Raw genomic sequence first — 16,601 nt, 5'->3', positions numbered from 1 at the left:
GGGAGATTTTCGTTTGGTGATGGGCATCATGGTAACTGGCGAGCGAAGAGATTGTGTGCCAAATTAAATAAACGGTGTTCTCAGGTTTCAAAGCTGCCTCTGTGCCAAGTGTTACGTGGGTGGGAGTGAAACTGGGGAGGATGTTACTTGAGTTGTGAGAATTCTTTCATTCAAGAAATGGGGGGAGCCCGCTGTGTGCCAGGCCCTGCTTTGGGTGCAAAGGATGTAGAGGTAAACACGACCCTTAGAAATCCCTGCCCTCGCAGATGTAACATGAGGCTATGTATTAAAAGCGAGGGTAGGAATAGAGTGACAGGGAGGTCAAGGAAAGCCTTACTGAGTAGGTGACGTTTGAGTAAAACCGTGCAGGGAAGTAAAGCCGGTGCGAAGGCCGGAGCATAAACCAGCTCCCGCCACAACTCGCAGTATCTTCAGGTCGGGGTGAGAATACAGATAGCATCCCTCCATACCGTATAACTAAATATCTAAACATTACAGATGAAGCTAACAAACGCAAACAGTGCATCCTATCTCCCTGCCTTGACAGGTACGCTTTCTTCATGACCTGGAGGCCCAAGTTTGAATTGCTCACATGCAGAGCCCCATGCCCCATGCAAGGAGGGGTGTGTTGGGAAGGCCAACCGCCCCCTGGCCTGCAGCCCACCCCCTCTCTTCCCACTGGTAGCCCTTACCACCGCCACCCCCCCCGGGGCAGGAAGGCTCATGGGGGCCTGTGGACACCGCCGGAGGCGCAGCTCAAACCACTCAGGCCTCACAGCCACCCCTTGGTCCTCAGAAGGATGGACCCCAGGAAAATGCTGCTGCAGGCCCTGAAAGTGTCCTCAGAGCCCTGTGGGGTGGGGCCCATGCCTCCCCCAGTGAGAAGAGGGGCACAGAGTGGGGGAGGGGGGCTCTAAAGGGCCCACCCAGGGCAGGGGCCCCTCTGCCTTTGTCTAAGGGCCACCACCGCCACTCAGCCCACCAGCCCCCCCAGAAACTGCCACTTTGGACAAGCATAGAGCTGCTTCAGATCGCATTTATTGTGGGGCCAGAGGCGGGGATCTCGGGGTTCTAGGGCTGCAACTGCGGCTGACGGGGTAAGCCGCTCTCGATGTGCCGACGGGGAGCAGTCGGGGTGTTGGGATGGGGCGGTCCTGGGCCCGAGGGTGCGCAGGACCCGGGCGGTGCTCAGGGGGGCAGGAGGCGGCGCACCGGCGCCTGGGGCGATGGGGTCTCCAGGCGCTTCACCCGCAGCAGGGCCCCCAGCACCCCCTCAGGGGGCACCTCGGGGCCCAGATCCTGGTCGGCAGCACGGCGGAGGCGGCGCGGGGCAGCCACAGCCTCGGGGTCGGCGCTCCCCGCGAGGATTCGCCCCAACAAGTACCTGCCGGAGAGCCCGAGAGGAAGGCAGTGAGGCTGTGCCGCGCGTCCTCGCCGCTGCCCTAGGGCCCAGACGGCCCTGCAAGCCCATACCGCCCGGGGACCCGGCCGTCTCCAGCCCACTGCTTTCCCGTTGGCCCTGCCTCCCAGCGCACACACTGTGGTTTCCCTGCCTCCCACTCCTCCCCCAGCAACCGGACATCTGAGCCCCCCCCTCCCGCGCCCGGGACCGGCAGTCCCGTTCCCCACTGTCTCCGCAGCCAAGCACCTCTGACCCTAACACCTAGGGTGGCGGTCCCCACTCCCTCCTAGGATCCCAGGGCCTAGGTGTTGGCAGCACGCTGTGAGGCAGGCCCCCCCCGCCGCCCCTCGCCCTCCTACCCGCCCCCCCGCCACAGCCCGGGGATGCAGGCGCCGCCCCCTGCCCACCCCTTGCGGGGGTACCTCAGCAGCTCCGGGTCCACATCGGGCGTCTCGTCGCCGGCGTCCTCGGCCTCTGGGCCGGTGGGACCGTCGTCGTAGACCGGGGGCCGGGGTCTGAGCGCAGCGGCGGGGACAGGGCCGGGGACGAGCTGGGCCGCGAGGGCGGCGGGGTCCAGGCGGGCGCGGAGCAGGGCGCGGGCCAGCTGCGCGGCGGGCGCGTCGGGGTCGTCCTCCAGGCCGAGCGCGGGGTCGTTGGTGCGGGGGGTGCTCCAGGCGCGCAGCAGCTGCGCCAGGACGCGCGCCTGCTGATCCTCGGCCTCCTGCGCCTCGGCCCGCGCCCGCTCCTGCCTCTCGGCCTCCAGCAGGTGCGCCAGCGCCCGCGCCAGCTCCTGCACGGCTCCCGCCGCCTCGCCCCGGGGCACTGCTCGCCGGAAGCGGCGGGGGCCGCCAGCCTCAGCCAGGGGCGACGAGGCTGCGCCCAGGCCGCGCGGCTCCTGCCGGAAGACGTGGCAGGAGGGAGATGTCAGCGTCTGTCAGGCCAGGGACCACCCCCTCACCCAGGGGAGCCCCGTGGACCTCAAAAACCCCCAGATGCCACCAAAGGCACCTCGGCCCCTCAAATATACCCAGACACCCCTAAGGCCACTGGAGACTACCCCCCCCCCGACGATTTCCTAGTGATTCCGAATTTGCCCCAGGGCTGCCTGAGAACAGGTGTCTTTACAGGAGTGGTGATGGCGTTTATGAGAGCCATAGATTTTTCTACGTTGATGTTGCGGACTATAAGACCCATATTTGCATTTTATAGGTTCCTATTCACTTGTTTTGCCCAAAAGGTAGCAGACTGTTCCGCACCTTGCATTTCGGAATCTATGTTTAGACCAGTACTTTCAGTACATCCTTTCTCTCTCTCTTTTCTTTCTCCTCCCTCCCTCCGTGTCTCCCTCCCTCCCTCTTCTCTCTCTCTCTCTCTCTCTCTCTGTTTTCCTTTCTTTCCTCTGCGTTGAATCTCTTTTGTATGGATGTACACATTTTATTTAACCAGTCTTCGATTGATGGGCATTTACGGTGTTTCCAATCTTTTGCTATTGGTTTGGTTTTTTTTTAAAGATTTTATTTTTTAAGTAATCTCTACACCCAATGTGGGGCTGGAACTCACAACCCCATCAAGAACCTGGCGCTCCAGTGACTGAGCCAGCCAGGCACCCCCCCCCCAATCTTTTGCTATTCTTGTAATGTTGGGATGAATAATCTTGTTCATATATCATTTGGCATGTGTGTAAATCTTTCTGTAGAATACCCAATGATTATTTTCTTTTTTTTTTTTTAAAGATTTTATTTATTTATTTGAGAGAGAGAGAATGAGAGACAGAAGGGTCAGAGGGAGAAGCAGACTCCCTGCCGAGCAGGGAGCCCGATGCGGGACTCAATCCAGGGACTCCAGGATCATGACCTGAGCCGAAGGCAGTCGCTTAACCAACTGAGCCACCCAGGCGCCCTCCAATGATTATTTTCAATTCAGACATTTTTAAAGCAATTTCAGAAAGTTTAAAGAAAAAAAAAAAAACCGGTATCAGAAGTATGAGTAAGGAACAAAAGACCATAAAAATGACTATGAAGATTTGAAAAAGAAACACCTAGAACATCTACAAATATGTTTTAAGTGAAATTCAAAATGAAAAAGGCAAGGGGCTCCTGGCTGGCTCAGTGGGTGGAGCCTGTGACTGGATCTCTGGGTTGTGAGATCCAGCCCTGATCCAGCCCTATGTTAGATGTAGAGATTACTTAAAAGTGAAATCTTTCAAAAAAAATTAAGTGGGCCAGTTAAACAGTAGATTCACTCCAGCAGAAGGAATTAATAGGATTGAAGAGAGCTTAAGAACGGATCCACAAATATTGGCACTAGCTACATGGCAGAAAGGACACTCAGAGCAGTGGGGACAGGACCGACTCCTTCAAAAACCCATGCAGGAACAACAAATGACCCAAATGTGGGAGCAATGGAAAGGAAATGATAAATAGGGGCGCCTGGGTGGCTCAGTCGTTAAGCGTCTGCCTTTGGCTCAGGTCATGATCCCAGGGTCCCGGGATCGAGTGCTCTCTCTCTCTGACAAATAAATAAAATACTAAAAAAAGGAAAAGATTAATAAATCTGACTACATTAAAATTAAGGATTTCTTTTTGTCCCAAGACACCATAAAAAGAATGAACAGTCAAACCGGAGCGGGAGAATATGCCCGCAACACAAACAGTCAATAAAGGGTTAGCATCCAATATACCAAAAAATGCCTGAAAAGCAAAGAGAAAAACAAACTAATATAAAAATAGGGAGAGGCTCCTGGCTGGCTCAGTCGGAAGAGGTTTGGACTCTTGATCTCGGGGTAGTGAGTTGAGCTCCACGTGGGGTGTAGAGATTACTTAAATAAAAAATAAAAACTAGAGGGGCGCCTGGGTGGCTCAGTCGTTAAGCGTCTGCCTTCGGCTCAGGTCATGATCCCAGGGTCCTGGGATCGAGCCCCGCATGGGGCTCCCTGCTCGGCGGGAAGCCTGCTTCTCCCTCTCCCACTCCCCCTGCTTGCCTGCTTGTGTTCCCTCTCTCGCTGGGTCTCTCTGTCAAATAAATAAATATAATCTTTTAAAAATAAATAAATAAAAACTAGATTAAAAAATAGGGAAAACTAGGGCGCCTGGGTGGCTCAGATGGTTAAGCGTCTGCCTTCAGCGCAGGTCATGATCTCGGGGTCCTGGGGTCGGGTCCCGCATCGGGCTTCCTGCTCCTTGGGAGCCTGCTTCTCTCTCTGCCTCTCTCTCTCTCTGTCTCTCATGAATAGATAAATAAAATCTTTAAAAAAAAATAGGGAAAACTAATGATCAAGTATTTCACAAAAAAGGAAACAAAACGAGTTACTAAATATATGGAAAATAGTGAGCCTCATTAGCAATCAGGAAAATGCAAATTAAAGTGCCAATGAGACACTAAGCATAATATGTCCCAAAGATCGCCAGAACTCAAACCACCTAATGATGCCCAATGTTGACATGGCTGTGGGAAAAACAGAAACTCTCATACATGCCGGTAGGAATTCAATTGCCAAAATAACTTTGAAAAACAATTCGGCTTATGTCTAAAACGCCGCACAAATCCTATGACCGACTCCTGGGGTGCTACACCCCAGGGTAGCTTTTGTGTATATACTACTGGACCCGAGTTCATGAAAAAGCACATGGGGCACTGTTTGTGACATCACAGAAGTGGACCAAGGGGGAAAAAAAGCCTGGAAACCACCCAAATGTCTACAGTCCAATTCTATTGAGAATGCATGTATAAACCATGCTATACTCATATACTGATGATATACTCAGAAAATGAAATATTAGGCAGCAATAAAAATAAATGAATTATAGCCACGCACTTCAATGTGCAAATGTGGATGACGAGCGCATCTCACAACCGAGGCAGAGCCAAAAAAAAAAAAGCAAGTTAACGAATTCCACTGCAGGCTGCCTGAGATTACCAGACGCCCTGATGACTTCCTAGTGACCCCTAGTGACTACAAGGAGCCTGATGCCTGGTACGATTCCATTTCTACGAGGAAAGGCTAAACAACATATTGTTTAGACATACACACATATGTGAGAAGCTACAAACGAAAGTAAGGAATCAATGAACAGAAAATACAGGATAATGATTATGGAGCAGGGGGGTTGCTGTGCGCAAGGGGCCCCCAGGGGCCTCTAACTATTGGTCATGCTCTATTTCTTTTCTTTTTTTTTTAAGATTTTTATTTATTTATTTGACAGAGAGAGAGAGATAGCGAGAGAGGGAACACAAGCAGGAGGAGTGGGAGAGGGAGAAGCAGGCTTCCCTGCTGAGCAAGCAGCCCGGTGCGGGGCTGTCATGCTCTATTTCTTAACCTGAGTGGTGGGTAAACACAAGGGTTATTTTATCATTATTCCTTACATCATACATGTATGTTAACTATAGTATGTCATATATAAAATATTTACTAATTTTTTAAGTCCCCCATCTCTGACGCAGACAGCCCTGACGAGTTGGAAGATGATGTGCTCCAGGTGCCCTGGGCGCCCACCACGCCTTAGCTCCTGGGGAATCACACACTCACCAGCAATCACAACCTCACACACACTCGCATGCACTAGCAGGCCTTGAGATGTCACGTGTGCAACCCGACACTGCCACATCCCCTCGCGAGGAACTGCACACGTTCACATAGGCGGCTGCCCATGCGGTTACGATGGCCAAGCTGCCCAGATGCAAGGACACGCGCCACCCTTAAAGACACAATGCAGCACGGAGACATCATGGCTTCTCTCCCCAGAATGACACAGCTCCATAAAGGGGCAGGGAGAAGCAGCCTCGGGAACACCCATACAAAATCCTAGTCACTTAGGCCAACAGAACCAAAATGGGATGTGCGCATGAGGATGCAAAGACCACTCCCACCTAAAAAGCGAAATCTCACACACACACACACACACACACACACGGACACGGACACGGACACACACACACACACACGGACACGGACACGCCCATAGGCGAGCCATCACCACAGGATTCACAAACACTCACACGGGGTCCCTGAGACGAGTCAAATGCGGGAACACCCCCAGCATCACACACGCTGCACACCCAGACCCACAACGGCGCGTCTGGAGGGACGCTCGGAAGCGCTGACATCAAAGGACACGCACTGACAGGGCCAGCACATTCTCACGCCCCAGTCAGCGCCTCCCGGGCGGAGCCCGGTGCGCGCACCCCCTGCCTTCATGCGCGCTAGTCCCGGGGACAGCGCCACGGGCGAGCGGCGGCGCGAGGCCGGGCCCGCGCCAGGTGCCAAGGGTGGGCAGGGCGTGGAGGCCAGCCGAGCCCCGCACACCCGGACAGCGAGTCCCGCATGGCCTGGGCGCGCGGACTGGCGGGGGCGCCCGGACCACCCTGGCCGATCTCCCCCGCACGTCCGGGAGCAGGCGGGGGGCCCGCGAGGACGAGGGGAGAGCAGCCGAGCACAGACCGTCGCCCGCAGCATCCTCCCGGCCACCCCCACCCCGTGCCCGACCGGTGTCGCACCTTTACCGGCCGCGCGCAGAACGCGGGGGGCGGCCGAACTAAGCCCAACAGCAGCAGCACCAGAAGGCCGACGCCCCCGGCCCGCGGCCCGCCGAGCAGCGGCGACCACGCCATGCTGCCCCAGCGAGCCGGGCTCCGGACGGGCGGACTGGCGGGCAAATGCGCAGCGCCGGGGCGAGCGGGCAAGGCTGCGCGGCTCTGCGGCTGCGCGCGCCAGGGAACCCGGCCCTCCCCCTGCCCGCGCCCCCTCTCCGGCCACTCTACGCAGGCGCAGCCGGGGAGCTCCCGCGGCCCCCCATCCTGCCCGTCGCCATGGAGATGCCCAAGGGCCAAGGTGGTAAGCTGGAGCCTGCCATGGCGGTTGCCATGGCAGTCGGAGGGCAGTTACCGGGGCAACAGACCTTGCTGTCCCTTAGCAGACAGGCAGGCAAAAGTGACTCAGTGGGGTGGAATGGGGATCCGGTCCCCACCTCTCCCTCCCTGGGGAGGAGACATATGACTTTGTTCACTGGATAAACAGTTCCTCGCTACTGTGGGTGAGGATGGATACATAGATAAATAGGTTTCACCCATATATTGTTCCAGAAAGGGTTTCAAGCCACTTGAAATGACACATCAAAGGAACCAAAACTTTGGTAAAATTGGAGTATACATTGGGCAAAAAATGTTGGGAAGCGAATGTTAGTGGTTATTTCTGGGTGGGGAGATAAATGATGGTTTATCACTCTGTCCTTTACACTTCTCTCTGTTGTCTGAAAAAATGTTGCAACGAATATGTATTCCTATTAAAATCAGGTAACAAATAAAGATATTTTCATTTAGGAATTAAAACAAAGTATGGGGGCGCCTGGGTGGCTCAGTCGTTAAGCGTCTGCCTTCCGGTCAGGTCATGATCCTGGGGTCCTGGGATCGAGTCCCGCATCGGGCTCCCTGCTCAGCAGGAAGCCTGCCTCTCCCTCTCCCACTCCCCCTGCTTGTGTTCCTGCTCTAGCTATCTCTCTCTCTGTCAAATAAATAAATAAAATCTTTAAAGAAATAAATTAAAAAAACAAAACAAAGTATGGTAACGTGGCACAAATTAAAAGTGAAGAAAAGAAAGATCCCTTTATGCTGCTGTGAGTATATCTAATCCATTGATTCTGTCTCCGTCTCTTCAGTATTAAAAACAACTTTATAATAAAAAATCATTATACACATCCCTTTATGGACCTGAAGATGATGTACCCAGTGATGGTGTGATGGACACATGTTTAAGGTGGTTCCCATGATCCTTGCCTTCTGGTGTCCACAATCTTGTGTAATCCCCTCCCCTTTGAAAGTGTGCATGACCAAAGGTGACCAGATATATGTGATTACATGTCCATAATTACATCAGAAATGAGGTTGGTGGGGCGCCTGGCTGGCTCAGTCGGTTAAGCGTCTGCCTTCGGCTCAGGTCATGATCCCAGGGTCCTGGGATCGAACCCCGCATCGGGCTCCCTGCTCCTCGGGGAGCCTGCTTCTCCTTCTCCCTCTGCCTGCCGCTCCCCCTGCTTGTGCTCTCTCTCCCTTTCTCTGTCAAATAAATAAAATCTTAAAAAAAAAAAAAAAGAAATGAGGTTGGACTGTTACGGGCGGGAGAGTCTGCGTTGGGTGAATGGAGGTGCTGGTTCTTGGATTCCCCATGAAAGATTTACATGAGGACCCACACTCAAAGGCAGCCAGGAGGAAGGTAGCAAGCACGAAGCAGTTTATTAAGGCCAATATATACTCAAGAATGGAGAGAGGGCAGGCTCAGAGGTGGCAACTGCACCAGGTTAGGGGTGTCTTTTCTTTTTATGGTTGTATAGATTATGGGTCATAGCAGGGCGGTCTCTGACTGAGGTTGTTTCCAACCATCTAAGGCACTCCTCCTACCAGTTGGGAGTGGGAGTTTTTGGCCCTACAAGGTTCTTGCTGGAACTGTTATGGCCATCTTTCCCTACAGGGGGGTCGGGGGGCATTGAAACTGGGCACAGACTGGTGGCTGGACCCCAGGCCACCCTGGCAGTGTAATATATAATGTAAATATATTATAATGAAGCTCTAGGTTACCCTAGCCTCAGGTGGCAAGAAAGAGAGGTAGCCTAGAGGAACCGAAGGTGGCCTCCAGCTGACAGCCAGCAAGAAATCAAAGCCCCCAGTCCATCACCTGCAAGGAACTGAATTCTGCCAATGGCCAGAGCGAGCTTGGATCTTTCCCCAGTCAGGCCTGATAGGAGACTGCAGCCCTTATCAACACCTTCATTTCAGCTTTGTGAGACCCTAAGCAGAGATCCTAGTTAAGCCATGTCCTGACTCCTGACCCACAGAAACTGCGAGTTAATGTTGTTGTAAGTCTGTTGTTTTAAGCTGAGAAGTAACATATCATCAACAAACTAGGAATAGAAGAGAACATCCTCAACCTGATGAAGGACAAAACCCCACAGCTAACATCATACTTAGCAGTGAAAGACTGAAAGCTTTCTCCCCAGGGATCAGGATCAAGACAAGGATGTTCCAGGGGCACCTGGCTGGCTCAGTCGGTAGAGCACCTGACTCTTGATCTCGGGGTGGTGAGTTCAAACCCCACATTCCCGGGTGTAGGGCTTACTTAAAAAAAAAAAAAAGATAAGGATGTTCCCTCTCACTTCTATTTCTTTTTTTTTTTCTTCCAAAGATTTTATTTATTTATTTGACAGAGAGAGAGACAGTGAGAGAGGGAACCCAAGCAGAGGGAGTGGGAGAGGGAGAAGGAGGCTTCCCGTGGAGCAGGGAGCCTGATCCGGGGCTCGATCCCAGGACCCTGGGATCACAACCCGAGCCGAAGGCAGACGCTTAACCGACTGAGCCACCCAGGCAGGCGCCCCTCTCTCACTTCTATTTGACATTGTACTGAAGGTTCTAGCCAGGGCACTTAGCCAAGAAAAAAAGACATCCACAGTGGAAAGGCAGAAATGAAATTATTTCTATTTGCAAATGACGTGACTTTATACATAGATAATCTTAAGGAATCTACAACAAAACCATTTGAGTTAATAGATGAGGTTACAGGATATAAGATCAATATTATAAAACTCAATTGTGTTTCTACACACGAGCAATGAACTATCCAAAAATGAAAGAAAACAATTCCATTTTGCAAAATCAAATCAAAATCATAGAGACAGAAAGTAGAATGGTGGGTTACCAGGGGCAGGGGGTGGGGGGCGGATAGGGAGTTAGTGTTTAATAAGTACAGAGTTTCAGGGTTTTTAAAAGATTTTATCTATTTATTTGAGAGAGAGAGAACACGATCAAGCACGAGTGGGGGGTGGGGGTGGGGCAGAGGGAGAAGCAGACTCCCCGCTGAGCAGGAAGCCTGTTGGCAGGGCTTGATCCCAGGACCCTGGGATCATGACCTGAGCCGAAGGCAGACGCTTAACAGACTGAGCCACCCAGGCGCCCCTGGAGTTTCAGTTTTATAAGATGAAAAGAGTTACGCAGATGGATGGTGATGATAGTTGCACAATATTATGAATGTATTTAATACTACTGAAATGTACACTTACAATGGTAAAGATGGTAAATTTTATGTGTATTTCACCGCAATAAAACAAACAAACAAAACTTACATGAATTTCTTCTTCAGTCTTGTCTTTGTGTCCCTGAGAATTGCTTTGTTAATTTCATCTGCTCCGACCGTCAGGAGGGTTTTTATTCCTAGCCCATGATCATGACGATTGGCCTTCAGCCAGAATCTGGAGACATCAGTTACACCAGCAACCCCTTATGGAGCACTGCAATTCTTATTATCTTCTCAGTCTAAAACTGTGCCTCTCAGGCCAAGCACCTTTGTTCATGTTTTTTCACCGGAAAGTCAACACATATGTTTATCTAACTGAACTGACATAATTTCACCAGGGAAATTTCGAAATTGTAGTAACTACTTTGGGAAACTTCTGCCATGAACAAGATTGTTCATTTGAGGGCTGCCTTAGAACAAAAAGGGCAGCTGGGACACCTGGGTGGCTCAGTGGGTTAAGCATCTGACTCTTGATCTCAGCTCAGGTCTTGATCTCAGGGTCGGGAGTTCAAGGCCCTCAGTGGGCTCCACACTGGGCATGGCACCTACTTAAAAAACAAAGTTTATAAAATAAAAAAAGAGCAGAAAGGGCAGAAATTCACATGAAGAGATGGCTTGTTTCATCTATATAAGAGAGAGATCATTTTGTTTAACCAAGGAGACACCCTTCTCTTCATTTCTGTATTTGGAGGTTAAGGAGCGCTGACTATTAAGATTTTATTTATTTATTTGTTTGTTTTATTTTAGATAGAGAGAGAGCACACTAGCTCAAGCAGGGGGAGGAGCAGAGGGGGAGGGAGAAAGAATCTCAAGCAGACTCCTCACCAAGCACAGAGCCTGTGGCGGGGGCGGGGGGCGGGGGAGGGGTGGGCAGGTCCCATCCCATGACCCTGAAATCACCACCCCAGTCAAAACCAAGTTGGACACTTAACTGACTGAGCCACCCGACTTTTTTTTTAAAGATTTATTTATTTATTTGAGAGAGAGAGATCATAAATGTGCTCCAGCTGGGGGAGGGGCAGAGGTAGAGGGAGAGAAGCAGACTCCCCACTGATTGTGGAGCCCTACTTGGGATTGATCCCACAACCCCGAGACTATGACCCGAGTGGAAATCAAGAGTCAGCTGCCTAACTGACTGAGCCACCCAGGTGCCCCAAGGAGTGCTGACTTTTTTTTTTTTAAGATTTTATTTATTTCTTTGACAGAGAGAGAGAGCACAAGCAGGGGGGGTGGCAGGCAGTGGGAGAAGGAGAAGCAGGCTCCCCGAGGAGCAGGGAGCCCCATGCGGGGCTCCATCCCAGGACCCTGGGATCATGACCTGAGCCGAAGGCAGTTGCTTAACCAACTGAGCCACCCAGGTGCCCCAGAGTGCTGACTTTTTAATACTATGCCTTGATAAAATTGTCAAGGGCCTAATTTATTGTTTAAATCAGCTGTAATAACTCTCTTTTTTATTTTTTAAAGATTTTTTATTTATTTGAGAGAGAGAGAGAACATGCACACGAGGGGGGAGGGGCAGAGGGAGAGGGAGAAAGAGAAAGAATCCTCAAGCAGACTCCCCGCTGTGCACGGAGCCCGATGCAGGGCTATATCCTAGGACCCCCCCCCCCCCAGACCATGACCCCAACCGCAACCAAGCACCTTCCACCTAACCGACTGAGGCACCCAGGCGCCCCATCTCTTTTTTTATTTTTTATTTTTATTTTATTTTTTTAAAGATTTTATTTATTTATTTGTCAGAGAGAGAGAGAGCACAAGCAGGGGGAGCGGCAGGCAGAGGGAGAAGCAGGCTCCCCTCTGAGCAGCGAGCCTGATGCGGGGCTGGATCCCAGGACCCTGGGATCATGACCTGAGCCGAAGGCAGACGCTTAACTGACTGAGCCACCCAGGCGTCCCATCTCTTTATTTTTTATTATTTTATTGGCTCTTTTAAGAGGGGGTTGAGGGGCAGAGGGAGAGAATCCCCTCAATCCCACGACCCATGGGATCATGACCAGAGCCAAAATCAAGAGTCAGACTCTTTAACCAACTGAGCCACCCAGGCGCCCCTGTAATAACTCTCTTTTGAGTATGTTTATGTCAGATTGTATTTTCGTGCAGCCAAAATTCCTCCCCTCTACTTGTGGAGGGAACATAACTAGCTTTTTACAGTGATAATTTCTTTTTTTTAAAGATTTTATTTATCTATTTATTTGAGACAGAGAGAGCACACAAGCAGGGGGAGCGGCAGACAGAGGAAGAGGGAGAAGCAGACTCCCTGCCAAGCAGAGAGCCCGGCGCAGTGCTCAATCCCAGGACCCCAGGATCATGACCAGAGCCAAAGGCAGGCGGCCAACTGACTGAGCCACCCAGGCATGATAATTTCATGTTCATCTGAAGCCACTTCAGGAACCCTTATCAAAATGGACAACAAATGAAGGCAATTCTACATCGCTTGCCATACTCGAGATAGCCATAAGAAGAATGGAAGGCAGCAAAGCTGCTTCATGGTATTAGTCACCATAGCAGAGATAAATTGGCCTTGATACTGAACCAACATTGATGGGGTAACTTTAAGGCTCTTGCTGAGATGGTCCCCTTGAATGTCATACCTCCAATGACGCAATCATGGCAAAGACTGTAAAGGTAGGACGTGGATAGGAACCCAAGACTTGAGACCCCTTTGAACACCTCCAAATGGGTTATGAGCATGTTCTGGCTGTGGTTTATTTTCCAGGTGAACTGAGCTTTTCATTGCCAGAGAGCTTTTGCTGTAAGGGTAGGGGAAATCGCTTGCTTTTGTATTTGACTTGGGGAATCTCAACTTCTCTCTCCAGTAATAGGGACACACATGGCACTCGTTTAAATAACTGTTATCTGAAAACTCTGTAAAGTTTTAACTTACAAACTCTACAGCCATTATCATCCATAAACTTCAGAAAAAGTAGAGAGACTGAATGGAATTCTAAAAATAAAAGCAACAGAGAACAAACTGATGGTTGCCAGAGGGGAAGGGGTGGGGGGAATAGGCACAAAGGGGTGCGGGGGAGGGGGGCATACAGGCTTCCAGTTATGGAATGAATCGGTCACGGGGATGAAAGGCACAACATAGGGAATGTAGTCAATGGTGTTGTAATGGTCTTGTATGGTGACGCAGGGTAGAGACACTCGCGGTCAGCATAGCATTACATATAGAGATGATGAATCACTATGAATTACTATGTATACCTGAAACTAATGTAAGAGTGTATGTCAACTAAACTTGAATTACAAAAAATATCAGGGCCCCTGGGTGGCTCAGTCGGTTAAGGGTCCGCCTTCGGCTCAGCTCAGATCGTGATCTCGGGATCCTGGGATGGAGCCCAGTGTCTGGCTCTGAGCTCAGCAAGGAGTCTGCTTGTCCTTCTCCCTTTGTCCCTCCCCCCACTTGTGCTCTCTCTCTCAAATAAATAAATAAATAAATAATAAATAAATAAAATCTTTTTAAAAAATCGCAACACTTCTGAGAAACCCTCAAACTTCCAGGGACTAAAGTATTATCATTAGCCTTGATGGCAATAAGATCTAACCCCTCTGTGGACTACCTCTGGCTAGTTACTTCTGAATTAATAACAGACCACCCCATATGTTTTGTAATTTCACTTTAAATACTAGATTCTACCCTATTACAGGCCAATGTGACTTCGTACTACTAGAGACTCATATGATGCCTCCAGATGTCTCCCTAATAGGTTTGAGTTGCATTTACAAAATATCCACTTAGGGGTGCCTGCCTGGCTCAGTAGGAGGAGCGAGCAACTCTTCATCTCCTGGGTTCGAGCTCCACATTAGGTGTAGAGATTACTTGAAAAATAAACAAATTTCAAAATATCCACCTAAACAAAGCCTGCATGATCAGAGGGAAAACTGCCCTCGAACTTCTTGAAAAAGACATTAGTAGGCATCAAACCGGATTCTTAGGAATTCTCTGGAAGCTAATGACCACAGAGGTGCAGAGCTTCTCTCCAAGATGACAAGATTAATTCTGATTCTACAGCACCCCTTTTTTCTTTTTATCCCACTATGAATCTTTTTTTTAAAGATTTTTATTTATTCACTTGAGAGAGAGTGAGAGCGAGAGAGATCACAGAGGGAGAGAGAGAAGCAGACTCGCCGCCGAGCAGGGACCCCAATGCGGGGCTCGATCGCAGGTGCCCCAATCCCACTATGAATCTTGATTATTATTGTATCTTGACACCCTCTAGTAACCAACTAAAATATCTTTCAGTATGATCTCCCTTACTTTTTAAAATTTAAATTCAATTCAATTAACATATTATTAGTTGCAGAGGTAGTTTAGTGATTCATGAGTTGCATATAACACCCAGTGCTCATTCCATCCAGTGCCCCCCTTAATGCCCATCCCCCAGTTACCCCATCCCCCCCCATCTCCCCAGATCTCCATTACTTTCACCCTGTTACTTTTGACCTCCTATGGTCTCCCTCTGTCACTTAAGGAAAAAACAAAACCCTCTTGGGTGTTTTCTCAGACCATGGCTACTATTCTGAATTTGATCTCTCTCTCTCTCTCTCTCTCTCTCAAGCACACACACTCATCCACCAGACAAAAAATTCATAGCTGTTCCTCTAAATACCTCTGAAGGTAGCTTTCTTTTTTATAGGTCCCTTCTGGTCCTAACATTTCCCTCAAAAAAATTAATCCCAAACCTTCATCTTGTAAGAACTGGACACTGGCCTCACAGAATGCTTCTGCGGAGGTCAGTACAACCCTATCAGCAAAAGCCCTAGAACCTTGGGGCATTTTTGTTCTTAGAAACATTCTAGCCTGTTTTGCTGCTACTGTTTAACTCCACTCAAGACATCGTCCCCTTTAGAGGGATACAAATTGCCTTTCCCCTGCTGTAATAAATGATACATACACTCTCAGTTCCGTCTGTGCTCCGCTAGGATGCTTACCTGTACTGAAGCAGGGGACCCGCTTACCCCTGCCGGCTGCAACACTACCTTATCCTGTGTCTTCAGGATAATTGCTCCAGACATTCGGATAGTTAAAACTACCACCCTCCGGTGGACCATGTTTCCCTGAGGCTATCCAGAGATCTCCAACAACGAGGCAAGCAGAAACTCCTCAGAGCCCATGATCTCTGGGTCCCGGGATCGAGCCCCGCGTCGGGCTCTCTGCTCAGCGGGGAGCCTGCTTCTCCCTCTGCCAGCCGCTCCCCCGCTTGTGCTCTCTCTCTCTCTCTTTCTCTGTCAAATAAATACAATCTTAAAAAGCAAAAAGAAAAATGAAACACCTGGCTCCTCCTTCACGGCAGCTGCTGTTCCCGCGGTAGGGAAAATAGAATCAGAAAAGGTGGTCCCCAACTCACCTCTGACCTTAGCAGATGCCACGCATGACACGATTTCTATTCTAGAAGCCCAACTAACCAGCTTAAATGTAAATTCGTTAGCCAGAGCTGTCACGAGCCATCTCATCACCTCGGATTTCTTTTGGACTAGCGAAGGGGAAAGGAACGGGGTGGCGGGGGGGGGGGGGGATGATGCTTGGGGAAACTTCTTGTGGCACTTATAGAAATACTACAGGTCAGGGGCGCCTGGGTGGCTCAGTCGTTAAGTGTCTGCCTTCAGCTCGGGTCATGGTCCCAGGGTCCTGGGATCGAGCCCCGCATTGGACTCCTGCTTCTCCCTCTGCCACTCCGCCTGCTTCTGTTCCCTCTCTCGCTGTGTCTCTCTCTGTCAAATAAATAAATAAATAATCTTTAAAAAAAATAAATAAAAATAAAATAAAAAAGAAAGATCTCGGGGTGCCTGGGTGGCTCAGTCAGTTAAGCAACTGCCTTCAGCTCAGGTCGTGATCCCGGGGTCCTGGGATCGAGCCCCGCATCGGGCTCCCTGCTCCGCGGGAAGCCTGCTTCTCCTTCTCCCACTCCCCCTGCTTGTGTTCCCTCTCTCACTGTGTCTCTCTTTGTCAAATAAATAAATAAAATCTTAAAAAAAAAAAAAAAGAAATACTACAGGTCAGCTAGAGCACTTTCTTATGAAGCTAAAAGAAAAAGCCGCCTGGCTCTCGAGAGACCAGCTGGACTGCGGGACATGTTCCCATGGCCTGAGTGTGGTCATCTAGGCCCTGGTCTCTGAGGCTTATTATGAAGACTAATCATC

At 50.3% G+C, this 16,601-nt stretch overlaps 1 protein-coding gene across 1 annotated transcript; it reads right to left on the bottom strand.

Moving 5' to 3' along the window:
• Positions 1-1,016: 1,016 nt before the first annotated feature.
• On the bottom strand, positions 1,017-7,078 carry PCSK1N (proprotein convertase subtilisin/kexin type 1 inhibitor). The gene is made up of 3 exons (XM_081809426.1): positions 6,896-7,078; positions 1,825-2,297; positions 1,017-1,384 (listed from the first exon to the last, which is right to left on the bottom strand). The coding sequence occupies exons 1-3, from the start codon at positions 7,007-7,009 to the stop codon at positions 1,189-1,191; spliced, it is 783 nt and encodes a 260-aa protein (XP_081665552.1). The 5' UTR covers positions 7,010-7,078; the 3' UTR covers positions 1,017-1,188.
• Between the last annotated feature and the right edge of the window lie 9,523 nt (positions 7,079-16,601).

This window comes from Leptonychotes weddellii, chromosome X (genome assembly GCF_054177405.1).
Source record: "Leptonychotes weddellii isolate Sample4059 chromosome X, ASM5417740v2, whole genome shotgun sequence".
NCBI classification, from domain to species: Eukaryota; Metazoa; Chordata; class Mammalia; order Carnivora; family Phocidae; genus Leptonychotes; species Leptonychotes weddellii.
This window is presented reverse-complemented; position numbering and strand designations above follow the sequence as displayed.